We start from the raw sequence: 24,516 nt of genomic DNA on the forward strand, positions 1-24,516 counted from the left end.
GTTGTGTTTATTATTGATTTGTAGGAGTTCTTAAGTAGTTTGGGTGAGTACTTTGTCAGATGGTGATATGTATTCCAAATAGCTGACTGGGCTTTTTTATTTTTAATAGTGTTTTATTGTGAATAGAAGTTCCTGATTTTAATGAAGACCAGTTATTAATTTTCTTCTTTTAGTATTTTCTGTGCTCTTCAGAAGAAGTCTTCTTGGTCTGCGTTTTGAGAAATGCTGAGGCAGGAATCACTTTCTGGTTGGCAAGAACTATTTGCTGTTGACAGGGCAAATAGGTTTCTGAGTAATCCCCCTAAAATCTCTAGTTTTGTTAGCAGTCCTAGCTCCTCTAAGAATCCCTGGGTTGGTCTCTTCTTTTCATAGTATTAAATTTTGGACTCTATGAATTTTATGTCCCTAATGTTTACACAATTTATACTACAGTAAAAAGGCTTGTAGGTAAATTATTTCAGTTGCTTAGAGCAGTGTTTCTTCAATTTTTCCACGGAAGTCTCTTAGCCACAAGGGAGAGTAAGTGTATAACTGCAGGGGCACTTGGAGCCCTGTCAAGGCCTGAGGTAGCCACTGGGAACAAGAAATGTTTCTTTGGACTCTTCTGTTTTATCTTTAAAATATGTGCTGTTTCTTAGGGGATATGGTTTGTTTTCATCTGAAAGTAGCATTTAAATGATTCTAGCTTTTACTCCTAAATTTAGAGTGAAATTGAGAGGGGCTTCAGGAGTCTGTACCATGTTTATTCAGCAGCCTGAAGTATCTCTGGCAGCCCTGGGCTTAGGGTCTCTATGTATTGTCTTCATTAGCCCATTTCCTTTACCAGGCCTAGGTGGTTAAGAAACTTTCACGGTAATTACTGACAGGCAAAACAATATCTCAGGTCTCATTGCTGTCTCCCCTCGCCGCCCCCCACCCCCAATACTGTTCGATCGCCTAGTACTAAGGTGAAATCATGGGATTATACCTTGAAAGTTCAGACAGACAAGAGCTGAATAAATATGCACCAGCCTGAGAAAATAAAAAAAAAGAGTGCTCTTATTGGACCAAGAATATTGAGGATTTTCTGGAAAAAGAAAAACAGGTATTCTAATTTTAGAAGTTAAACGTGAGTTTAATTTGATCTTAGCTGTTGGGGAAGCGCTAAAGATCATATAAGGAATATTAATGCTGCGTCTTCTGTTGAATTATGTACTTGTCTATAAAATGGTCTTCCTCAAAGGAGTTTATGATTTTAAGTATCCAGTAATTTGTTCTAAGTAAGTTTTTGTTACTTAAGTTTTAGTTACTTCTGAATCCTTAACTATGCCATGGTTAGTCATTCTTGCTTTTTGGGACACCTTTTCCTTAAATTGCTTATAGTTGACACTTGATTACATTGATTCCTTAAAGTTAAAAAATTGAAAACGTATAATTTTGAGATAAAATACTGTGCTTTTTTGGTAGCAACATAATTTTATTATAGTTATGAGTTAATCCCTAGAAACAAATAGTACAAGTTAGGTAACGCTGTATTGTTTCAGGATTCTCAGTAAGCGTTCATCAAAGATTCTTGTGGTTAAAACAGTAAACTTCTATGTCTGTACTCTTTTGTTCTGTTTTATAATGTTGTGATATGATGTTTTTAAGTAGTTTTAGCAAGTCATTAGGTAGATTGTTATTCTGAATGAGCACTTGCTTAATAAAGGAAAGGGTGCAGAGGGATTCTTTTCAGGTTACTGTGTCCAAAGGCCAGTTAAAACCATGCAGAAATAAAACAGCAGTGTTATAATTGGTCATTAAATGTTGATGTGAATTCAGTTATTATAACTGAATTATAAGTTTTTTGTCAATAAAATACTTATTTGGTAATCTCTTAATTAAAATATAGAGTAAGTCTTTCCTGCACAGTGATGAGTGTGCAGTGTGATAAAATGTTTGACATCAAAGAATTTTGAAATTAAAGTGTAACAATACATTTTTTTTTTTATTGTGACAAACTCTTAAATTTACCCTCTTAACAATTTTTAAGTGTACAGTGTGGTATTGTTAACTGTGCGTACATTGTTGTACAACAGATCTCTAGAATTTTTCATCTTGTATGACTGAAACCCTATACCCGTTGAACAATAGCTCCCTGTCTGCCTTCCCAGCCCCTGGCAACCACCATTGTACTTTCTGTTTCTATGAGTTTGATTACTTTAGATACTGCATATAAGTGGAATCATGCAGGATTTGACTTTTTTTGATTGTCTTATTTCACTTAGCATAATGTCCTCAAGGTCCATCTGTGTTTTAGCATATGACAGCTTTCTTCTTAAAGGCTGAATAATATTCCATTGTGTATATATATATACGTGTGTGTGTGTATGTGTGTGTGTGTATATATATATATATATATATATATATATATATATATATATATATATATATATATAAAACATTTTCTTTATCCATTCGTCTGTTGGTGGACATTTATGTTACTTCCACACTTTGGCTATGTGAATAGTGCTGCAATGAACATGAATGTGTCACCATATCTATTTTTTTTTTTTAATTAATTAATTAATTTATTTATTTATGGCTGTGTTGGGTCTTCGTTTCTGTGCAAGGGCTTTCTCTAGTTGTGGCAAGCGGGGGCCACTCTTCATCGCGGTGCGCGGGCCTCTCGCTATCGTGGCCTCTCTTGTTGCGGAGCACAGGCTCCAGACGCGCAGGCTCAGTAGTTGTGGCTCACGGGCCTAGTTGCTCCGTGGCATGTGAGATCTTCCCAGACCAGGGCTCGAACCCGTGTGCCCTGCATTGGCAGGTGGATTCGCAACCACTGCGCCACCAGGGAAGCCCACCATATCTATTTTTAAAGGCTGTATCGATTTTTCTCTTGCAGATATATTCGACTTTATGGGAGAAAATTTAGCAAAGAAGATCATGTTCTTTTTATCAAATTATTATATGAGCTGGTATCAATTCCAAAACTGGAAATCAGCATGATGCAGGGATTTGCACGTCTCTTAATCAACTTGTTAAAGTAAGTCAATTTCCTGTGATTTCTGCTAAGATTTTTTGTTTTTCTTCAAGGTTTTAGGGAATGAGGAGAGCTAAGCATTCTTTGGTAAGAAGATCAAGTCCCAAATTACCATTTTGGAAAAAGATTGCAGAAAACTTTATCATAAGTTTAAACCGCATGTGTTAATTAACCTTTTAATTAAGATTCCTTTTCCTCCATGAAGCCTTCTCTTCTCTAGCACATATTGAACTATATATATTGTCTGATTGTTTCATTTATACTAATTACCTTCCCTTATGTAGATTGTAAGATCCTTGAGAAGACAGGGATCATTTATTCTTTTGCTTATCCCAGGCACCCAGCACAATTCGGGAAACATTAAGTACTCCATAGATAGTGTGGGAAAGTATGAAACTCATCTACAGTAATGGTGGCACAAATTTTAATGCCTCTTTTTACCTGGTGCCCCTTGAGGTTTGGACAGCAGCAAAAGTCCGGTGCATTGTTCTTCCTCCTACCATGTTTTGCCAGTGAGTGGCTGAGGATGGGGAAAGGCAAAACCCACTGTGATGACAGCAACATTTAACAGCTGTTCTCCCTGTGTAGTATGTGTAGTATACACACCCTGAGCAAGCATACACACATGTATTTACTCTTTCTTTAATTAGGAAAAAGGAACTTCTTTCAAGAGATGACTTGGAGTTACCTTGGAGACCACTTTATGACATGGTGGAAAGAATATTATATTCCAAGACAGAGCACCTGGGATTAAATTGGTTTCCTAAGTAAGTATTTCAATTTAAAGTACTTTTGGGGGAGCACTTTTGGGGACTCTTAGGGGTTTGATCATGATTGAGAAATGTTGGGTTACTTGAGATAAGCAAGCAAATACACATTTTAATGTGCTCATTTTTATGTATCTTGACTCCTAAAACAAGCTATTGCCCTCTTTAAACTATATCTGAAGCTGCACTTAAGAATTTCCCACCACCATATCTCTAACAGCTAACATCACCATACTGGCCAAAGAAAATAAGAGATTTTTGTTTGAAATCTAATATTTTGTCATGCACATTTGGCATTCTTCATAGTATATCCACATGTGTTTTAATTCTTCAAGTAAAATGAATGCTTCAAGAGGAGGAGCTTTGCCTATTCCAGGGGACACCCACATCCCAGAGCACACACACTCCCAGTTAAAGAGGCATCAGTTTCAGTGATTGACTGTCTTATAGCACAAACTATTCAAATGCACGGTCTTTGGTTTATGTTATTTTTCTAGTAATGTTTAGACATAATAAGATTATAAATCTCTGGCTGTGATGGCTTCTTGTACACACATCCTGACTCTTTCAGGTCTCTAATTTTGGTACGTTTTGTATTTTTATTCTGAACATTTACAGAGTACAATATAATCATCTGTCCTTTTTGATTAATAGTGATTTCAGGCTTGACTGCAAAGTGTCATTTTTCCCTGTTAACAAGGGTTTGTCCAGTTGTGATCTAGCTCTTAATTTTCCCAGTCTTAGCATGTTTGGCTTAAAATACTCTTAAATTTGTGATTGAGGTTTATTTTTAGGAAATGTTTTCTTAAACTTTTTTTTAAAAATTAATTAATTAATTAATTAAATTATTTTTGGCTGTGTTGGGTCTTCGTTTCTGTGCGAGGGCTTTCTCTAGTTGCGGCAAGCGGGAGCCACTCTTCATCGCGGTGTGCGGGCCTCTCACTATCGCGGCCTCTCTTGTTGCGGAGCACAGGCTCCAGACGCGCAGGCTCAGTTGTTGTGGCACACGGGCTTAGTTGCTCCGCGGCATGTGGGATTTTCCCAGACCAGGGCTCGAACCCGTGTCCCCTGCATTGGCAGGCAGATTCTCAACCACTGCACCACCAGGGAAGCCCCTCTTAAACTTTTAATAGCTGTTTCCTCTTATTATCTAGAGTTGTTTGTCATATACATATGCACTCATTTCCTGAAGAACACCATTTTATATGCCTGTATTATTTTCCTTTTTCTCTTTTATAAATGAAGTCTTTGAACATTTATTTCTGTGGTTTTTCTCTCAATCCTAGACATGTTTACATGTCTACCCAGTTCAGTTCATTTAATCCATGATTAATTCTCAGGCCTCACTTAAGTCAGCAGTCGTAAGTGAATTTTTTTGAAAATGACTGCAGATGGCAGACTTTAAAGACTTTTAGGTCATAGGTAAATAGTGAAATGATGTAAATGGAAAGAGTAAAAAAAAAAAAAAAACTATAGGTAATTGTGAACTTAGGCCCTAATTGTTTTTTGGACAGTAGTCCCAAATACTGTCAGAAGGTATTTCAGTCAGTCACATGGTCAGAAGGTATTTATTTCCTGAAGATTTCATGTGTTAAAACAGCGAAACCCATTTGAACCATAAATATGGCAAAATTCATCATGAAACTAAATGGTACAATGTTCAAGTGTGTTTTTACTAATATTTACTATGAAAACCCCAAATTTAACATGAGAGATTACTTTTGAGTTTTATTTCTGCTGGAGGGAGCATGGAACAGACTGGATTGACTAGACCTCAAAATCTGAGCTATTGAACTTTTTTTTTCTAAAGCTGTTTTATTTTATTATTATTTATTTTGGCTGCGTTGGGTCTTTGTTGCTGCGCGCAGGCTTTCTCTAGTTGCGGTGAGCGGGGGCTACTCTTCTTTGAGGTGTGCAGGCTTCTCATTGCGGTGGCTTCTCTTGTTGTGGAGCACAGGCTCTAGGCACGCAGGCTTCAGTAGTTGCAGCATGCAGGCTCAGTAGTTGTGGCTTGCGGGCTCTAGAGTGCAAGCTCAGTAGTTGTGGTGCACAGGCTTAGTTGCTCCGCGGCATGTGGGATCTTCCTGGACCAGGGATTGAACCCGTGTCCCCTGCATGGGCAGATGGATTCTCAGCCACTGGGCCACCAGGGAAGTCCTGAGCCCATTGAACTTTTGACTAGAATCACCATTTCATAGATTTCAGGGACCTTTAAATGGAGTTCAAAATCAGTTATCTTTCTAAAATTTTCCTGGCTCATTTTTTGACTGCCTCTGAAAGTCTTTGGTAAATCATGGGGGAGGGAAAGCTATTCCTTCAGTAATTTCTTCTTCAGCATTTCTTTTACTTCTTTATAACCAAGTGTCACACTTCCTGCCCTGACAGGTGTAACTTTCCAAAGGCAGCCACTTTTTTTTAAGTACTGTGTCGTTATTAATAAATATCTATGGCTTTCCTCTTCAGCGATGCCATTGTTTTCCAGGAAATTTTGTTAACGCTTATTACTGTTAGTGTCAATCATTGTTTATAGTTCCTCCCCTGCATCTTGATACTAATTACCATGTCATTTCCTGAAGCTTCACATCATCCTTGCTGTTATGGAAACCTTCCTTAAAAGTTTCACCATGGCTGTTCTTGGTCTTTTGAAGAGACATCAAGTCTTTGATGAAATCTTCACTTGGTTTACAGCGTGACTCTTAACTCTAGTAGACTTTTGTATTCTATAGATAACTATTCTAAAATGAAATTCATAAATAACATGACCTTTCTACACTCAAAAATAAATATAAATAATGTTTTAACCATAAAAGAAATAATGGGAAAGTAGTTTATTATAAAGCAATATATATTTCAAACATGCATGCACTATTATGCTAAAAAACGCAGTATGGGGAACTTCTCTGGTGGTCCAGTGGTTAAGAATCCACCTTTCAATGCAGGGGACATGGGTTTGATTCCTGGTTGGGGAGCTAAGATCCCACATGCCACGGGGCAGCTAAGCCCACACGCCATAACTATTGAACCCGCGTGCCACAACTAAGACCTGACGCAGCCAAAAATAAATAAATAAATATTTAAAAAAAAACAAATAGTATGGTATTCAGATTTTGCATCTACTTATAATAAGTAAGTTTGGATTTAAAAGTAAAAAGGTCAAAACACATTCTGTATCAGAAGTATAAAAAAATGTAAGAGCAGCATTGTTAGTGGACATTGAAATAAAAACGAGTGCTAGGATACAGAATAACAGGCCACACTTACTTAAATATGATGAGAGAGAGAGAGAAATAACTTTAATTTCAGACTACTGACTGGGAAAAAAAAGAAGTAAGATACTAGTGCAGGTGAGCTGGCCTTATTTATAACATAGTGTCACAGTAATTCTTTATGTAATTATGTGGGATGGTGTAGTTACTTAGTATTACAAAACATTATTTTTAAACATTATTACATGTGAAAGAAATAGGCAAAGGATGAATTAGGAAAGAAACATTAATACATGAAGCCATAGAGAATTTGTGCAGCAGACTTTTGCCAAAATAGACAACGTCAATGTGTAATTTTCACAACATAACTTGTCTTTTGTGCCCTACCAAAATAAGGATGACATTCCAGAAAAACATGAAGCACTTTAACAACAAAATTATTAAATTCTCTGACATCCTCATTCTTTGTGAATCAGCTAATTGCAAGTGTAGTGACAGTTGGTTCTAAGACTGTTAAAGCAATCTTCAATCTTAGTTACATATTTGTATGAAAACTACACATGCACAGGGATTTGGTTTTGGCAAATCAAGTGGGGCAACTGGAATTGCCATTATGCTGTAATTTTTTTTTTCCTTTCAGGAATCATGAATAACCGTAGGTAAAATTTTCAGCCGAAGTACAGCCTTCCTTCAATTTACATGTTAGTTGTATTCCTAGAGATTCGATGTCTATTAAAACTGTGTGAAAAATAGTTAATGTTTAAAGCAGTTAACTTTTAGGTTCAAGAATTTTTAACCTGTATAACCGTGCATTGGGACATTTGAAAGTCTTGCAGTAATAATTTTTTATTGACTCGGGCTATTCCATGAATTGCAGGATATCTAATATACCTGGCTTTTAATCACTAAAAGTCCAGTGAGTCCTCCCCCCAATTGTGATAGTTAAAAATGTCCCTTACATTTCCAGAATGCGCCCTGCATGTGGTTAGAGGCTTATGGATTTGCTGTCTCTTAGCCTGCATCCATGCAAGTTAAAGTTTCCTGCCTCATTTATCAGGCCCTCCTGTTTTCTTACCACTGGTCCAGCACTTCTTGCTTTCTTTTTTTCTGTTTTTAATTCTGTAAGATCCAGGTCTTTTAGTTTCCGAACCAGTATTCTTTTTCCTGTTCCAGTGCTTCTCAGATTGTCCATTTACTACGTCCTTCCCTTTCCCCAAAGATGTTTCTTAAGAGGTGTGGTGTGAGAAATTTCTTGGAATTTTTACATTTTATCTTAAACATTCATATCTTTATTAGGCTTATTTAGTAATGCTTTCATAAGTAAAAATTTCTTCCATATGTATCTCTTGACTAAAATTGATGCTCCAAGAAGATGAACTCTATTGGCCTAGTGGCTTGGAGCACTTACACACAGGACTGTGTGCGTCCACTAAAAGGAGCACACATTGTGAAGTGCAGCTCTGTTGATGCAGCCTGTTTTTAAAAATGATGATGTGTTGTTCCAGTTTGAAGGGATCAGAAAGAACACTGGGCATTTGGAACTACTTTTTCTTTTTTTTTTAAAGTAAAGTGTCAATTTCTTTATTTATATTTACTTTTGGCTGTGTTGGGTCTTCATTTCTGTGTGAGGGCTTTCTCTAGTTGCGGCAAGCGGGGGCCACTCTTCTTCGCGGTGCCTGGGCCTCTCACTGTCGCGGCCTGTCCTGTTGCGGAGCAGAAGCTCCAGACGCGCAGGCTCAGTAGTTGTGGCTCACGGGCCTAGTTGCTCCGCGGCATGTGGGATCTTCCCAGACCAGGGCTCGAACCCGTGTCCCCTGCATTGGCAGGCAGATTCTCAACCGCTGCGCCACCAGGGAAGCCCCTGGAACTGCTTTTGAGGGGGCACTTTCTTCGTGAGAGGCAGCACTGTAGGACAAAATTTGAAACTTAATGTCTCTTCTGTTAAAAAAAAAAAAAAAGGTAGAAAAAATGGTACTTAAAACAGTTTTTCAGAATTGTAATTAATTCTTTATTCATTTTCTCTAATTTGCTTTAATCTTTTTACTGTTATTATCATATTTTACCTCTCCTTTTGAAAGGAGTACCTGTTACCATATTTCCATTCAGGTCGCACTGTATATAGTTACAACAGTTAACTTTGAAAGATTTTCAGATTCTTTGGTTCTTGGACTTTATTCATCACACTTGCCTTGATTTTAATATTGGAGGAATCTGATGTGTTAGAGACACTGGTTGGAGAGCCATACAACAGTACTTTCACTTTTTGTTCCTCACAGCTGGTCTCTGTCCGCTGAATTTCTAAGATGGGATCATTTAAAACATTTTAAAATTGACTTTTCTACTTAAGATACTATTTAGTACACTAGTATAGCAAGTGTTTATAGCCCAGGGATAGAAGTGTGACTTTTTACAAACATTTTATTTCAGAAAATTCCTTAAGGAGCCCTTTAATATGGCATGCTTTTGGAGTTAGTATTTTGAGTATTTTCATCTTAAATGTATTCTGACACATTTTGAAACAGTTTTGTCAGCTGACTGCATGTGTTCATAACTATTTTAGAATACCACTTTTATAATCAAAAGTGAAAGCTTGCTTCATTTGTTAACTGTTTGTCTTTCAAGTCTTAAACTCATGTGCCTTATGTGTTTGTCTTTATTGAAACTACTGCTTAGAATGCCATGCATTTCAACATGATTTTAAAAGCTGTTTCCATTGTTTGAAGCAAGGATTATTAAACTTTCTTCTCCTTTCCCCTATTTTCTTCTCTGTCCCCTCCTCCTTCTTCTTTTTTGCTTCCTCTCCCCCTTCCCTCCTCCTTTCTGTCTTTTTTTTTTTTTTTTTTTTTCTCCTTTCTGTCTTTTTGCTTCAGTGGCAAAAGACCCTTTTTACTTTCATCTGTTTTTACTTTCTGCTGGAGAAACAATTTGTAGTGTTTTTTTTATTCAAAAGAAAAATTAAAATTGGAAAAAACCTAGGTAGTTGTGAACTCGATACTAGCAACTTAAGAACTGCTTATTGTTTACGTTGTAAAAGAAGCATTTGAATCATTTGGGCATGATTTTATGTCATAAAACAGTGTCCCACAGACTTAATTGGAAAAGCATATTACAGGTTACAAATGTAGGCAGCACGGTAAAGAAAGGTATTGCTACTAAGAAAATGTGGGGGAATTATGCATAGATCAGTTTTTACAAATGAACATAGACAATTCGTGTTTGAATTGCTATGTGTATATACATTTGTTTAGTCTTATCACTATCAGTTTAGTTTTTGTGGGTTGTTTGGTGTTTTAAAGGTTTACATATTTGCATCATGAGTAGCTTGGGCCTAGATAACTCATTTACTTTTTAAAAAATATTTAAATATCTATTTTTCTTTTATATATATTCTAAGGTGGATAATACAGTATTAAACTATTTCATTTTTCATATTAATCTGCCTCTGGAGAAATTTGATATTTCCCTTTTCTGGTACTTGTTCTTGATTTCTTCTTTCTCTGTTAAATCTATCAAAGGACCATTTGAATTGGTGCTCTTATCCTTAAGATACAGTTAAATCCTTTGTTCCCCCATCAACACATGAAAATGACATTTTCTTAACCTCTGTCGGGGGTTTCTTGATATGTGTAGCCACATTTCTAAGCTTAAGTTACTACCAGCAACTCAAGAATGATCTTTAGCTATAGAATTTAACATGATAATGAAATGATGAAAGTAATTTGTCTGAGAACCTGTTGAAATTTAAAATAGGTTACAGTTATTTTGTTAGTAAACAATGATTATTAATATGGTATTTGCAGTGATTTTTTTAACATGGTATTTGGGGAACATTCTATTTGCTTTTTAAAAAATTCTATTTTTATTTGGAAATTAGAGAATAAGTGGTTGATTTTATTAATTTTTATTAATGACTTTGATAGTGCTTCTTTCAAAAGTTGTGCTACAATGATCTTTCTCTAGAAACTGCTCTTTTTAAAGCAATTTAAAAAATACTCAGTTCACATTGATCAGGCTTGTCATCACTTGTAGCAATTATACACACTCTTTTTACACGAGTGTTCAGAATCATTACAATTTCTTAACGTTTACTTGCCATAGAGGCATACTTTTTCCTTGAAGTAATTGTATGAAAAACCCATGTTAATGCTACATCAGTGATGAAGATGTTATAGTTTATTTAGGCTGTCCTCAGGTAAAATTATCTTAAACCTAATTTTGTGTGAAGTGGCTGTGAAAAATGACTGCTGATTTAACTAAGCAGTATTAGATTTTGTAAGATTAGATATGAGACGGATAGTGTTTGACTAACTGATGGTGGATTTGTTTGGATTTAGGAAAAAACTGATATATTAAGTTACAAGGAGGTTGAGACAGAGTTATGTAGACTATACCAGGGTTATAGTTTCCCAGTTCATTTATAAAAAAGTAAATACGATTACTCTGAAGTTAAATTTTAGTTCAAGAATTGTGAAGTGAAGCTGAACATACTTCTGGCCATGGGCAGTCCACACTACTCTCATCTTGAATTTGTCATTTGCTGTACATTTCTCTGGTTTAGAAGTGAATATTGTCCTGACAGTTAGGTAAGGCTAAGGAGGTAGGAATCGTAAACCTCCAGGTTTATATAAGTCCACTCTCTCAGTAACTGGAGGCTAAGGCTTTTGGCTTTCCTCAGGCTTCTCTGCTACATATTTGGCATTTATTAACCTAAGGCATACTTAAGTACTCGAGTATTTATTTGGCATACTTTATTAACATACGGAATCATAAAGAACATCATCATAAGGAAATTGCCTCCCAGAGAGGAAAATTCACACAGAGTCATTTGTTGAAACTGGGACAAGAGCTCAAGAACTGGGACAAGAACTTACTTTCTGCCCTGATAAATAGGGTGGCAGCTGGGGAAGGACTTTCCTATTTTGATGCAATTTCCTAAATGTAAATTAATAGCTTCTCAGAGGCAGTAGAATAAATGTAAAAGCAAAATGAGTACAAATTTTCGTTCTTAAGGAGATTGAAAATATAATTTATTTTGGCCAGATATGAAATAATAATTGTAGTTAACATTTATTGTGCTTAATTCTGGGCCAGGTAACTGCATTCTTTACATTATCTTATTTAATTTTTGTAACAGCTCTTATATAGATATGAGGCTATAATACTGCGCTACTAGTAAGTAGCAGGACAGGTTTTCAAATTCAGATCCGTCTGACTCTAAGCCCAGGCTGTGAACCATTCATTACATTATATACTGTGGCTTTCTTTTCAAGCTAACATGCGTTTACTAAGAGGAAATAGGGTATGAGAAAACCCACCCAAAACTTAGTCCCTCTGTAGATCCCTTTTGATTAAAGAAAAAAAAAAGTGTTTTGAATTGTTGTCACTTTAGTGTTAGAAATTTCCAACAATTGGAAAAGTTTTTAGTGATTATTCACTCCCTCTAAAAATTAGTGAAATATAATCTAGTAGCATCTAGCCTTAACCTTTTATTTTATTTTTAAACAGAAACATTGTTCCCTTCATCTTGAGAGATTACAAGAATCACAAAAGGTCACTATACAGATATCACAGGTTAGAGAGATTGTACCCTTTTCTGGATAAAGAGTATAAATCCAATGGCACAGGCCTTATATATAAGGAGGGGTTGAAACTGACTTTATTTAGATGAATTAAATCACATTCCCACACACCCTATTCCTCTAATGAGTGAAGTGACAGCTATCAAGTCTTATAATTAACCTCCTATTCTTCTGAAGAATGAAGGGAACTGGAGAAAACATGTAGCTATGCAGCCTTTTATGACTTGCTTTCTAGAATCATTTTTGACATTATATGGAAGTTTGTTGGTAGAATAGAAAAATTACCAGTGAAAATAGCAGGTTTTCTGTGTTGTACTCTCAAACAAGCTGCCACAGAAACAGTTAAAAGTAAATGTAAAGTTAACATGAACACAAACATTAGTAACTGGTAGAATTATAGATCTTCTGCTTATTTCCTTGGACCATAAGTTTACCATTTTAGAATTATCTTTTTTAAAATCTGCATTTAAGTTGATGTCTTATTTCGTTTGGAACTAGATGAATCTTCAGATCTTACCTATGAATTCTAAAATTTGTTTCTAAGTTGGTTCTTTGGTCCAAACTAAAAGAAGATCCAAAGATCGATGTTCTTTGTTGTCCTGATAGAAAATGTTTATAGAGCTTTGTAAATAAATAAATATATAAATATATTTATAATATATGTATATATGTAAATGAACACAGCCTTGTTATAAGCACTTTGGAAATGCCCAGAAGTAAAAATCATAGTTGTGGTCTTCAGGGAGTTGTAAATGTAGTTGGAGAGAAGTTTGCTCCCCTCCCCCTCCTTTTTTTTTAACTAGGCAAACTTAGATGTTCCCTCAATTAAACTCTGTTTCCGAATTGATGAGTTTTTTTTGTGAGAGAAGGTAACATCTCTCTTTGATAATCAGAGAAAATGCTCCACGATGACTCTCTGGCCGTATGGTCATCTTTTTTATTTTAGAATTATCTCGAGTTGTAACCCAGTTTCCTCTTCAGTTAATTTTTTTCTGAGTACTTTTGAAATTAAAGAGGATTCTTACTGCTTCAAGTAATGAAATTATAGTTTTCTCTCTTGGTTATATAGTACATTGATTACTTGTGTTGAGTTTGGTTTGTGTTATTCCTTGGAATTTCTTTGCAAATTAGTTCTTAAGCTTTCAGAGAAATTGGATAGACTTCTGGACTTAAGAATTTCAAGCAACTTAATGAGAAAGTGTCAGGTGGAAGCACTGCCTGAAAGTTACCCCTTTCCCCCATAATTTTTTCTCTTGAGATTTGGGGACTTGTTTTATTTTTACTTTTATACATCATATTGTAAGTAGTCACACATTTATTTTAAAATTCCAGTTCAAAATTACCCTTTGTTTTGTTAATTTGCATTTGACCTCTTTTGACTGTGGTCTAGTTAAAATTTTAAATATCCATTCTGGTGATGTGTGTTTAAACCAGTACACACTAGCCTTTTCATTAAAGTAGAAGTGTTTATTATAAGTTCATATACAAATATTTATGTTGTTTTCCTAAATTCACTTGAACAACCTACAAGTTGGAAAATAAGTTACAGCTTTTTTTTTTTTTTTAAGTTACAGCTTTTAATGTTCCTCAGCTAACTTTTTAAGTAGCTGGTCAGAAAGGTGGCAGTTGCTTATTATTTTGATAATCGTTGCTCGCAATAAAGTGCCTTGGAGGGTTATAAAACTCTCATCAGTAGGTTACAGAAAACTGGTTTCTGGTAGTTGCTGATAGAAGCACACCAGACTTTGCTGTTTGTTTTTTGATGTAAAAGCACTTTAATAAAAATTTAAAATTAGTATTTGAAGCCACTGAACATACTTCTTGATGTATTGATAGTTATATGGTCATTGCTGCCCAGTTTGTAAAGGTCGAAGATGATTTGCCCTTTTTCTAGTTTTCTTCCCTTTTTTTCACTGCATAGAATGAGCAAAAGGGAAGAGTAGATTACAGAGTTTAGGGTAGTTAATCATTAGAGTTTTGTCTGTATGAAAGAGAAGGATTAGTTATTCCATATACACAGATAATATCTAAATGTATGAGTGTATCTTAGAGATATTTATTAAAGATGTGTTCTTAAAATACACCAACCTAATTTATCAAATGGATTTTTTCCCCCCAGTTCTGTAGAAAATGTTCTCAAAACACTCGTGAAAAGCTGCCGACCGTAAGTAGCTTCTCAATTTATAAAGCCTCTTATTGTTTCTGTGGGCTTTTCCCCATCTTTAGTATGCTTTGAAGAGGAATTTAGAGGTATAACTAGTCTCTGATATTGTGATGGTTGTCACTGGGCACAACATATCATCTCCAGCTCTTCAACTGAACTTTTCAGATTTCATTTATAAATTTAGAAATTTTTAAGTGGTGTGGGTGTCAGTCACCCATTATAAAGTAAGAATGCAATAATGTACGTATAACTGGCTTCATCTGAAAGGTTTTCCTAGAGTATTGTTACTCAGATCAAAAATATTTTCCAAAATGAGCCTTGTAGGTCTTATATTAAAATGACTAATAATAAGATGGCGCATAAGTTTTTTTCTACTGTGTTCTGTTTCAGTAGAATATTTGACTTTGAATATCCCATATTCTTATGTTTAAAGATGAATATGGATGGAATTTAGTTTAATTGATGTCCAGTTGTGTGGACTTGAACTATTTTTTCATTCTTGTTTATCAGGCTGTTCTAAGACATACTTCTGCTATGAATGCAGTGAATTCTTTTGAATGGAAATTCGTATATTTATCATAATGACTCATATGTAATATGAGTTAAAGTTATTTTATAGATCAGATACTTGTTGCTGACCTCCTATACTACTCAGTCTTGGGCAAATGTATTTTCAAGATATAAAATGTCTCCTTTTAAGAGGCTTAAGATCTAACCTGAGTCATTCAATAAGCCACCAATGAGCAGTGTCATTTTGTGAAACTTGATCATCACTGAGGTACTTACTGGTTTTTAGGTTCTTAGATAATTCATAGAATGCCCAAGCTTTTGTTTTGGATTACTAGGCTAACAGTTGATTCTGAAAAATTAGGAAGGGGAATCAATGTATGAGATCTTTGAAGGTAGAATATATGAATATATTCTGCCTTTAAAAATTTTTTAAATTCTAACCTGTTGCACAATGATCTGGTACATAAATGCTCGATGAACTCAACAGAAGAATAACTAGAAATGTAATTTTATTTTTCACATAAAGGAATGAAGTGTGATTCTAATAACACAGATGTATAAAGATATAATAAGATTAATAATATGATGTATAGGCCAAACCTCCAAGTATATTTGAAAGGGTTTACTAACTTTTTGGGCCATACCCAAATCATAAATTTTCATATGCTTTTCATTATTTTAAACCCCAGTTGCCTACCCATTTGGGTATCCATTCCATACCCAAATGGATAATGGGTCCTCCTTATCCATTTACCTTCATTTTGTGTGTGTCTGCACACTTCAGATTTTATTTTTCTAAATCTTCTATATCCCAGGGATGCTCCTGTCCATTTCATAGAATTTTACAATGTTAGAGCCTGTAGGACTCGATCATCTAGCCCAATCCTCTCTTGTATATAGGAAGAAATGTATAATCAGCAAAGTGAGAAAGAGAACATCAACCTGGGAACCTCTGGTCCAATGAGGGTAAATGGTTTGTTCCTAAGGTGCCTAGAGGTTCCTGGGCTGATGTTCTCTTGCTCACTTTGCTGATATACATTTCTTATATAGACTGGATTCCCTATGACAAGACTTTTTTTTTTCTATTGCTATTACACAGCACATAGGATGAAAAAATACAACAATCATGTTTAAGTTTGTAGGTGATTTGAATGACTTTGTATTGTATCTGAGGATTATCAACTTTATGTTGGGTTGGCCAGAAAGTTTGTTCAGCCATCTTACAGAAAAACCTGAACGAACTCTTTGGCCAACTCAATAACATTTTCTCAAGTCCATAGACAAGAAAATTTATCTTATCTAAGTGTGATAGGCTGTTTATTTTAGAGTTGTAAAAATGTGTGTTTCTTGTTGGTAATATCACACACATTGGTAGTGTGTGATATTATCTCATGAATATCTTTGCCTTCTCCTCCTTTTTTGTCAGTCATATAATGATGTAGAGCGTTTAGCCAACGATCAGATACATGAAAACCTTCTTTATTAGGTATTTTCCAGCAGATGCCACAGCTGAGATGCTAGAAGAATGGCGGCCATTAATGTGCCCTTTTGATGTAACGATGCAAAAGGCCATCACTTATTTTGAAATATTTCTTCCTACCTCCCTTTCTCCAGAACTTCATCATAAAGGTTTTAAGTAAGTATATATATATATATCTTGACAAATTCTAGAATATAGTAGGGAATACATGCATATATATACACACATATATATATGTATGTATGTATATACATGTGCAAACTATTAAAGCAATAATAAGTAAAAAATTTATCAACTCAACCATTATGTTTCTTATACTTGAAGTGTGTGTGTGAAGGCTAAAACAGTTAAATATAGGATTGCAAATAAAGAGAGAATAATGCTTGTATGTCAAGCCAAGTAAGATGTGGGCTTTAAGATATTGGGAGAGAAAGAATAATAAGTACAAAAAGGGGTTGAAAATTTCAATAAGTAGGCAGTGGTGGAAATGTTAAATTGCATAGAGTTTAGAGAAGGGAAAAGTGTTTTTCTAAACCTTGGTTTTAACCCTCATCATGTGTAGCATAGTTTTTCTTTGGTCTTTTTTTTTTTTTTTTTTAACTTGTTCTAGTCTTTTCACTGTTTTTAAGAACTGTTTTTTTCTTGGATGACTACAGGTATATCATAAACCCAAGAATGAAAATATTTAGATTGTACTTTTATGAAAAAAGTAAAAGGTATGAAGACAAGACTGGAAGGATCATAGTAATTATCAGTATATTATGGGTTCATGCTTAGCCCTCCCACTCCCCCAGCATGTTTTCTATAGTGAGATGTCAAATCTTTTATTTCAGTCAAATCAGAAATTTTGTATCTAGCTGTATGTTTATGAAATTTTAATTTTAATTAAAAACTTGTAATTTCTTTGACATTTGTAAAGATTGGTTAATAATATTCAGATGTTTTCTTGCCCCTGTATTCTCTTCTATTGGGTTGGCCAAAAAGTTCATTCGGGTTTTTCTGTAAGATGTTACTTTTTGGCCAATCCAATGTTTCTTTAAGTTGAGAGTTTCCACCACTATAATTTAATTGCTCCTAACACTTTGTGGCTCATTTCTTTTATGGAGCATTTACTGTAGTGCTAGTTAATGGTGTAATTACTAGTTGGCCTGTTAAAAGAGAGTAAGGGAGAGTTGCAGGAACAGGTAGTAATGGGAAAGCATTAAAGCAAAAAGGTAGGGAGAGGAAGGAGAAACTTGTAAACAGTGTTAGATAGGGGTAGACAATTATTTAACAATGAAGTAGAAATTTGATGAGATTATTCTTTTTAGCATAAATAAATTGAAAGGGGAATATTCAGACAAAAGTAGTTCTTTTTCCGTTAAGTTTGTAACTTTCAGTATTATTTTTTCTAGGTTGTGTAGTTATCAGTAAGAATAATAGATTAAAAAAATACAAAGGATACCTGGCTTTGAACCACTTGCTATAAATCACTTGCTATTCATAACAACATTTTTCTTCTTCAGACTTTGGTTTGATGAATTAATTGGCCTTTGGGTTTCAGTGCAAAATCTCCCACAGTGGGAGGGGGTGAGTATCCCATTTTTTCTTATATACTTTTTAGTTTGGAAGTAAATATATTGGATCATTTGATAAGTGACTTCAGTTCTTTAGAATTGGCTATTAGCAGTGTTGTAGTCAGTTTTTTAGAATTTTATTTGCTGTATTCTAAGAGAAGTAGAATATTCATTTTGGTTATATTCTTTATTTTCAAAATATTCTTTATTTTGGTTTTATCAATATCTGAAAGTATATACTTGTACTGTGAAATGCATGAAGAGTAAAACTCTGTTGTTTATTTCCTTTTGTACCCTTACTCGCATGGCGCTGGACACCTGGTGGATGTTTTCTACATGTGTGTTTGATTAAAACTTATTTTTCTCTTTGCACTGTGGATGATGCTTTGTCATTTCCCTTTTTTAATAAGCATTTCAACTGCAACTGATTTTTAAATGGGTGACGAGAATCAGAACTTAAATTTGGAGATTTGAAAAAACTGAGTCATAAATCAAATATTAAATTCAGTTGTGCCCATAGTGATTGTTCTGAAAAGAATAAATGGATAAGGGGTGTGACTGTGACCCTTAAAAACAACAAATGTATTAACTGTCTTTTTTTTGGTTTACTTTCAGCAACTAGTAAATCTCTTTGCTCGATTGGCTACAGATAACATAGGGTACATAGATTGGGATCCTTATGTACCAAAGGTAATTAAGAACATTTGAACATATACAATAGCACTGACATCATCTTTATGTCTTTAAGAAGTGTGTTTTGTATTCTTATTTCTAGCACCACATAAAATATTTTTTGACTGTTAGTAAAAACATAAGTAATTTAAAGGATCGTTTATTTTCAAAAAGTAATTGGATCATATCAAGCTATCATAAATGTTTGATTATTTTGTCTTACCTATGCAGGACATGAACTATAAGTTTCAGAGGAAGTAATTTAGAAAGTACTAACATTATTATTCAGGGTGTCATACATTCATCCCTTCCAATGAATTTTGTGTACTGTATTTGATTGTTCTTCTAGAGTGTTCCCCGCTTTTAAAATCACATTGTATACTTTCCTAGAGTAAGTAAAGCTAGAAAATGTCTCTAGGTGCAGTATTGCATATTCGGTGTCGTTTCACCTGCAGTAGAATCATCTGTGGAGCTTCAAGAAGGCTGTTGTGGGGCATCCGGGTTGTTCTGATGTGCACACTGACAGTAGAGCAGAGCTGGGGAACAGCAGAAGGCATATGCTCTGATTGCCTTTGCTTGTGCTGTCTTTCTCTGTTGCTGGCCAATAGAAACTAAGAAGGAAAAGTAAATTTCCCCAATCTTTAGCCCCGCCATATCTGACATATTTAACGACAGATTTAAAAAATAAATCTAATTATATTAAAATACAGTTATTAAATGACAGATTAAAATGCAGATTCTTAGGGGGTAAAGTCAATGGTAAAATTTTGAGAGGGAGAGTAATCAGCCAGAAGATATTTGTGTTTTGTGCATCCTTGGCTTGGAATGAGAGCATAGGAAAAATAATTTTATGTGCGTTTAGGGAGGCAGAAAGTAGTCAAAATATTTCACATTGAACTACAGTTACCTACATTTTGCCTTTTTATGTTTAAGTCTCATTTGCCAATTTTGGAATACATGGATATGGGTGCTTCATAGTCACATGCCTGTGACCTCAGAGTGTCATTAAAGAAAGTGTACAGATATTTATATGAAATTCCTAAGGAATAAAGCAAATTACTAAACAGTATGTCATTTTGCTTAAAAACCAATCAAATGAGAATATATATTCAATATAGTAACACTAATATGTAACACTTAGGTTATTTAATGAGTTATTTGATACCTGTAAGTATTTATTATTAATTCTTTTTTTTTTTTCTTTTTAAAGATATTTACAAGAATTCTGAGAAGCCTGAACCTCCCAGTGGGAAGCAGTCAAGTGTTAGTCCCAAGATTTTTAACAAATGCTTATGATATAGGACATGCTGTAATATGGATCACCGCCATGATGGTTTGTAATACATTATCTTTGGTTTATATGGTTTATGTAAATTTTGTGGTAACCACACAAAAATTCTACATAATCACATAATTCTAGATTAGTGGCTTAGTTGGTCACTTGATTCTTGGATATTTCTGATGGAGTAAGCTTATGTTTCTCAGACTCAGAATGTAGTCATAATGTACCATTTATAAATCTCCTTAAGTAATGGACCTTAAAAGTAAGGGTCAGAAGTTCAGAGTTTTGATTATTGTGATCATTTTGTGATATATAGAAATATGGAATCACTATGTAATACACCGGAACTAACAGTGCTATAGGTCAATTATAGTTTAATTTGGGGGGGTGGAGAAGCAGAGTTTTAAGAGATTCAGAATGTCTGTAGTAGTTTTACAGACCAAGAACCAGAGTCATGGGTAAAAGAACTTTCCCAAGTCAAATTGATAATGATAAAGGTGAGATTTGAACTCAGGGTTCTGCATATGCTCAATATTAGTGCATTTATTGTTAGTGTTCACATAAAACATCATATTGAACACAAAGCTTATTGACCAAGTAATCTTAGTGAAGGGAGAAGTATGAAGGATTATTTTAGTGACTGTCATCTTCCAAATAAGAGTATTAAAACAACTTTATACTGTAATTTTCTGAATTGTCATTCATATTGCCTCTACAGTTATCTCCTTTTTGAATTATTCTGTATTTGATATTTGATACTGTTCTGTGTTTGCTATTTTCTCCCAGGTTGTACTGCTCGGTTGGCTGTTTCTGTCAAAAAGACAGAATGGTTGTGAGAAGTTTAGCTCTTAAATTTCATTGTAAGATTAAAAGAAAAGAAAATTTCAAGCTCCTCTTTCTTTTTTTTTTTTTTTGTTATTTTATTAAACAGAGGGAAAATCCCATTTTCTTTCTGATATTAAACAACAGCAAAAACATACGGATATTTAGTATTTTACATAAGCAATGAGTTGGAACTTGTTTTTTAGGAGACACAGAATTAGATAGTGATTGGTATCAGCCTTATTTTAATGTTGCTGTTTCTCACACAGTTGTTCTCATTGGCAGTTTCATTTTGTGTTAAATATGAATATTTAATATAATTTTAAAATCAACAGTGCTAATTATTATGTTAGAATTTTGGAAATTTTGTTGGTATTTTGCTATGGAATTATGTTCTCAGTAGTTGCCCTGTACTAAATTGGGAAACGTGAATGTGGATTTTATTTCAGCAGAAAGACATGTTCCTTATGTAACTCGATATTCTGCCTTAGGTCTGTGCTGATTCTTTTTTTACTTGAAATATAATTGACATATAATGCTATGTTAGTTTCGGGTATACAACACAGTGATTTGACATTTGCATGCATTATAAATCTGTGCTGTTTCTTGAAAGAAGATCATCTTGAGACAGGTAGGAGGTTTCAAGGCCAAGTTGTAGTCCTTTATTCCCAGCGTGGTTCAACTTGATAAGACGATTGCCAGCCTTTTCCTCATTGCTGCCGCCTGCGCCCCCGCCCCACCCCACCCTGTCCTGCAGCCCAGGTTCTATTGTTGTTTGGTTGGCTGTTTTGGTAACAGATTAAGGGAAAATTTTTTTTTTCTTTTTTGAATCACAATATGGTCACATATAACAGGTCTAATCACTTGAAACATTTAGAAGTAATAATAAAATATTTGAATGCATTTATGTAACTCTCACCTCCTTATTTCCTGCTGTGAGAACTTCTTCACTTCTTGAATCTTTTAAGGAAAGCTTTTTATGCTTAATGTTGCCACACTTGGTTATTGTAATATGGTAATCTTAGTGAGAAAAATTATTTAACTGCAAAGAGTAAAAGATACTGTTATTCTAAATTGAAAGGTACCTTTTCCATTTTCTGATTTGGTTTCAGTAAGTTGCCCTTATTTTTATTTTATTTATTTATTTATTTTTTTGCCCTTATTTTTAGTAGACTGTCTTGAATTGAATTGTATGAAGTTCATCCGGGAATTGTTTTTGACTTTTATTTAGAGGTAGAATTGATTTTTGCCAGCAGGATGAATATGAACCACATTAAGAGATCTGTATATAGGCCTGAGCCTGTTAACCCCTTCAATTTTACAGATAACGTGGGTACTAATAGTTTTGCTCTTTTATCTGAACAGGGTGGACCAAGTAAGCTAGTGCAAAAACATTTGGCTGGTTTGTTTAACAGCATCACATCTTTTTACCATCCTTCAAATAATGGCCGCTGGCTGGTGAGTAATGTTCATTTTTTTACTCTTAGGGTTTGGAATTTTTTAAGATATGGTCACATGTAACTATTGCCTATTGTTTAACCTATGATACATTTTCTGTCCTTTGTCTAAGATTTGGCTGTATATCAGTGATCAAGTTTACATTAAGTTACTGTGTTCATAGAACATATAGAAATAAAGATAATACTAGTGTGGTAACTGGTAACAAAATGCCACAAAACCATGGAATCATCTTTTCAGTTTTATCATGTTAGTGTTTTTGTTTGTTTGTTTTTAAGTTGCCTGGTTAAAATGGCTTTTCATGTAATGGAAGATTCATGTGGTGCTAGAAATTAAAACTGAAATTTGAAACACATCTTTATTAATTATTATCAGTGATTAATTGGTAAGAGTATTTTATTCTATCTAGTTAGGCCATACAGGTCTTTGTAATAAGATTATACAAGCTGTTAAACAGCAAGGTCCTACTGTATAGCACAGGGAACTGCAATGTCCGGTGAAAACCACAATGGAAAAGAATGTGAAAAAGAATATATATATGTATAACTGAGTCACTTTGCTGTACAGCAGAAATTAACACAACATTGTAAATCAACTATACTTCAATAAAATTTTAAAAATAAAAAAATAAAAAGGTTGTAGTCAAAAAAAGAAAGATTATACAAGCTGTTATTTTAAAAATCTTTACTTGGGAGGGTAGAGAGGAGCTATGCATATCTATAGGGGAACTAGAATCTACCTAGGACTTTCTGCTTCTGTGTCCCCAGAACAAGTTAATGAAACTACTTCAGCGGTTGCCAAACAGTGTTGTTAGAAGATTACATCGTGAAAGATACAAGAAGCCTTCTTGGTTAACTCCTGTGCCTGATAGCCATAAGCTTACTGATCAAGATGTTACAGACTTTGTACAATGCATTATTCAACCTGTCCTCTTGGCTATGTTTAGCAAAACTGGTAGTTTAGAAGCAGCCCAGGCTCTGCAGAATCTTGCACTTATGAGACCGGAGTTAGTAATACCCCCTGTACTTGAAAGGTAAGTATAGCTTTACTTGTTTCGTTGAAGCCTCAGCTGTGGCTACTGTTATTCTCTATACTCTTGTGCTTGGCTTTCTTTTCTTTTCTGTGGCTTCTGTTTTGCTATCTTTGTGCTTATTCCTGTCCCTAGAGGAGACAAGACATTATAACCTAATGATTGGTAACTTGATAAAGGTTTATTGGAGAGAAAAGAAAATTGATATGAAATGGATAAAATAAAATATTTTGAATTATTTGCACATTTTAGCTACTCAAGTTTTTGCTCATAAATAAAGCTCTGGCTGTTTTTTCACAAAATGTGAGTGTCACTAAATATTGAGAACATGGCAGTGAATGTGATTTTGCATTTCTATTTCTCAGGCTCAATGATAGAGAAGAAAATTTGGTTACATTTATTATTTTCATATATTGTATAACCTTGTGTGTATTATTTCCACAGTGTTGATTTTACTGCATTCGTTGTTTTGCATGTTGAAATAGTAACAAAAGTAGTTCTCCACTTGCCTCATCACTGTCACAATATAGGCCTGGTGTGCTTTGTAGGAGAGAGCCACTCTGAGTTGTCTTGAGTGTTCAGGAGCAGATTGCTTAAGCGTTCTGTTATTCATTCCTTTGCTCCCTGAACTTTAGCTTTATGATTCCTCTCTAAATGGCTTTGTCAAAAGTAGAAGAAGAATGTTATATTTTGGAGCCCAGAAGGATCTAACTGTTTGAGTTTCTTAAAACTCAGATTTGTCCAAGGTCCTTACTGGCAGAATGCAGATGACAGCTTATTTTCTGACTAACTGTTGAGACAGGAAGATTGGTGACATTTACTTGGCAAAGGGTATCCTGTTAAAGATCTTCACCAAAATGGGGCTCCATTATTTGTAATTTGAGTTGCTTGTACTATCTTGCCCTGTCTCTTTGCCATAACTATTTTTTTTAATTAATTAATTAATTTATTTATTTATTTTTGGTTGTGTTGGGCCTTCGTTTCTG

The 24,516-nt window shown here is 34.5% G+C and overlaps 1 protein-coding gene across 3 annotated transcripts in view; it reads left to right on the top strand.

The window, feature by feature from the left end:
• The window catches only part of PSME4 (proteasome activator subunit 4), a 101,717-nt gene that overhangs the window by 25,773 nt on the left and 51,428 nt on the right, over positions 1–24,516 (top strand). For all 3 annotated transcript variants that reach the window (XM_082426232.1, XM_082426233.1, XM_082426231.1), the window contains exons 2-10: positions 2,867–3,007; positions 3,655–3,771; positions 14,676–14,720; positions 16,717–16,866; positions 18,216–18,279; positions 18,882–18,956; positions 20,149–20,271; positions 22,408–22,500; positions 23,268–23,533. In XM_082426232.1, the coding sequence (XP_082282358.1) occupies positions 2,867–3,007; positions 3,655–3,771; positions 14,676–14,720; positions 16,717–16,866; positions 18,216–18,279; positions 18,882–18,956; positions 20,149–20,271; positions 22,408–22,500; positions 23,268–23,533 (1,074 nt within the window). The remainder of the gene's footprint in view (positions 1–2,866; positions 3,008–3,654; positions 3,772–14,675; positions 14,721–16,716; positions 16,867–18,215; positions 18,280–18,881; positions 18,957–20,148; positions 20,272–22,407; positions 22,501–23,267; positions 23,534–24,516) is intronic.

Source organism: Balaenoptera physalus (genome assembly GCF_965194825.1).
Source record: "Balaenoptera physalus genome assembly, chromosome: 15".
In the NCBI taxonomy this organism is placed as follows: domain Eukaryota; kingdom Metazoa; phylum Chordata; class Mammalia; order Artiodactyla; family Balaenopteridae; genus Balaenoptera; species Balaenoptera physalus.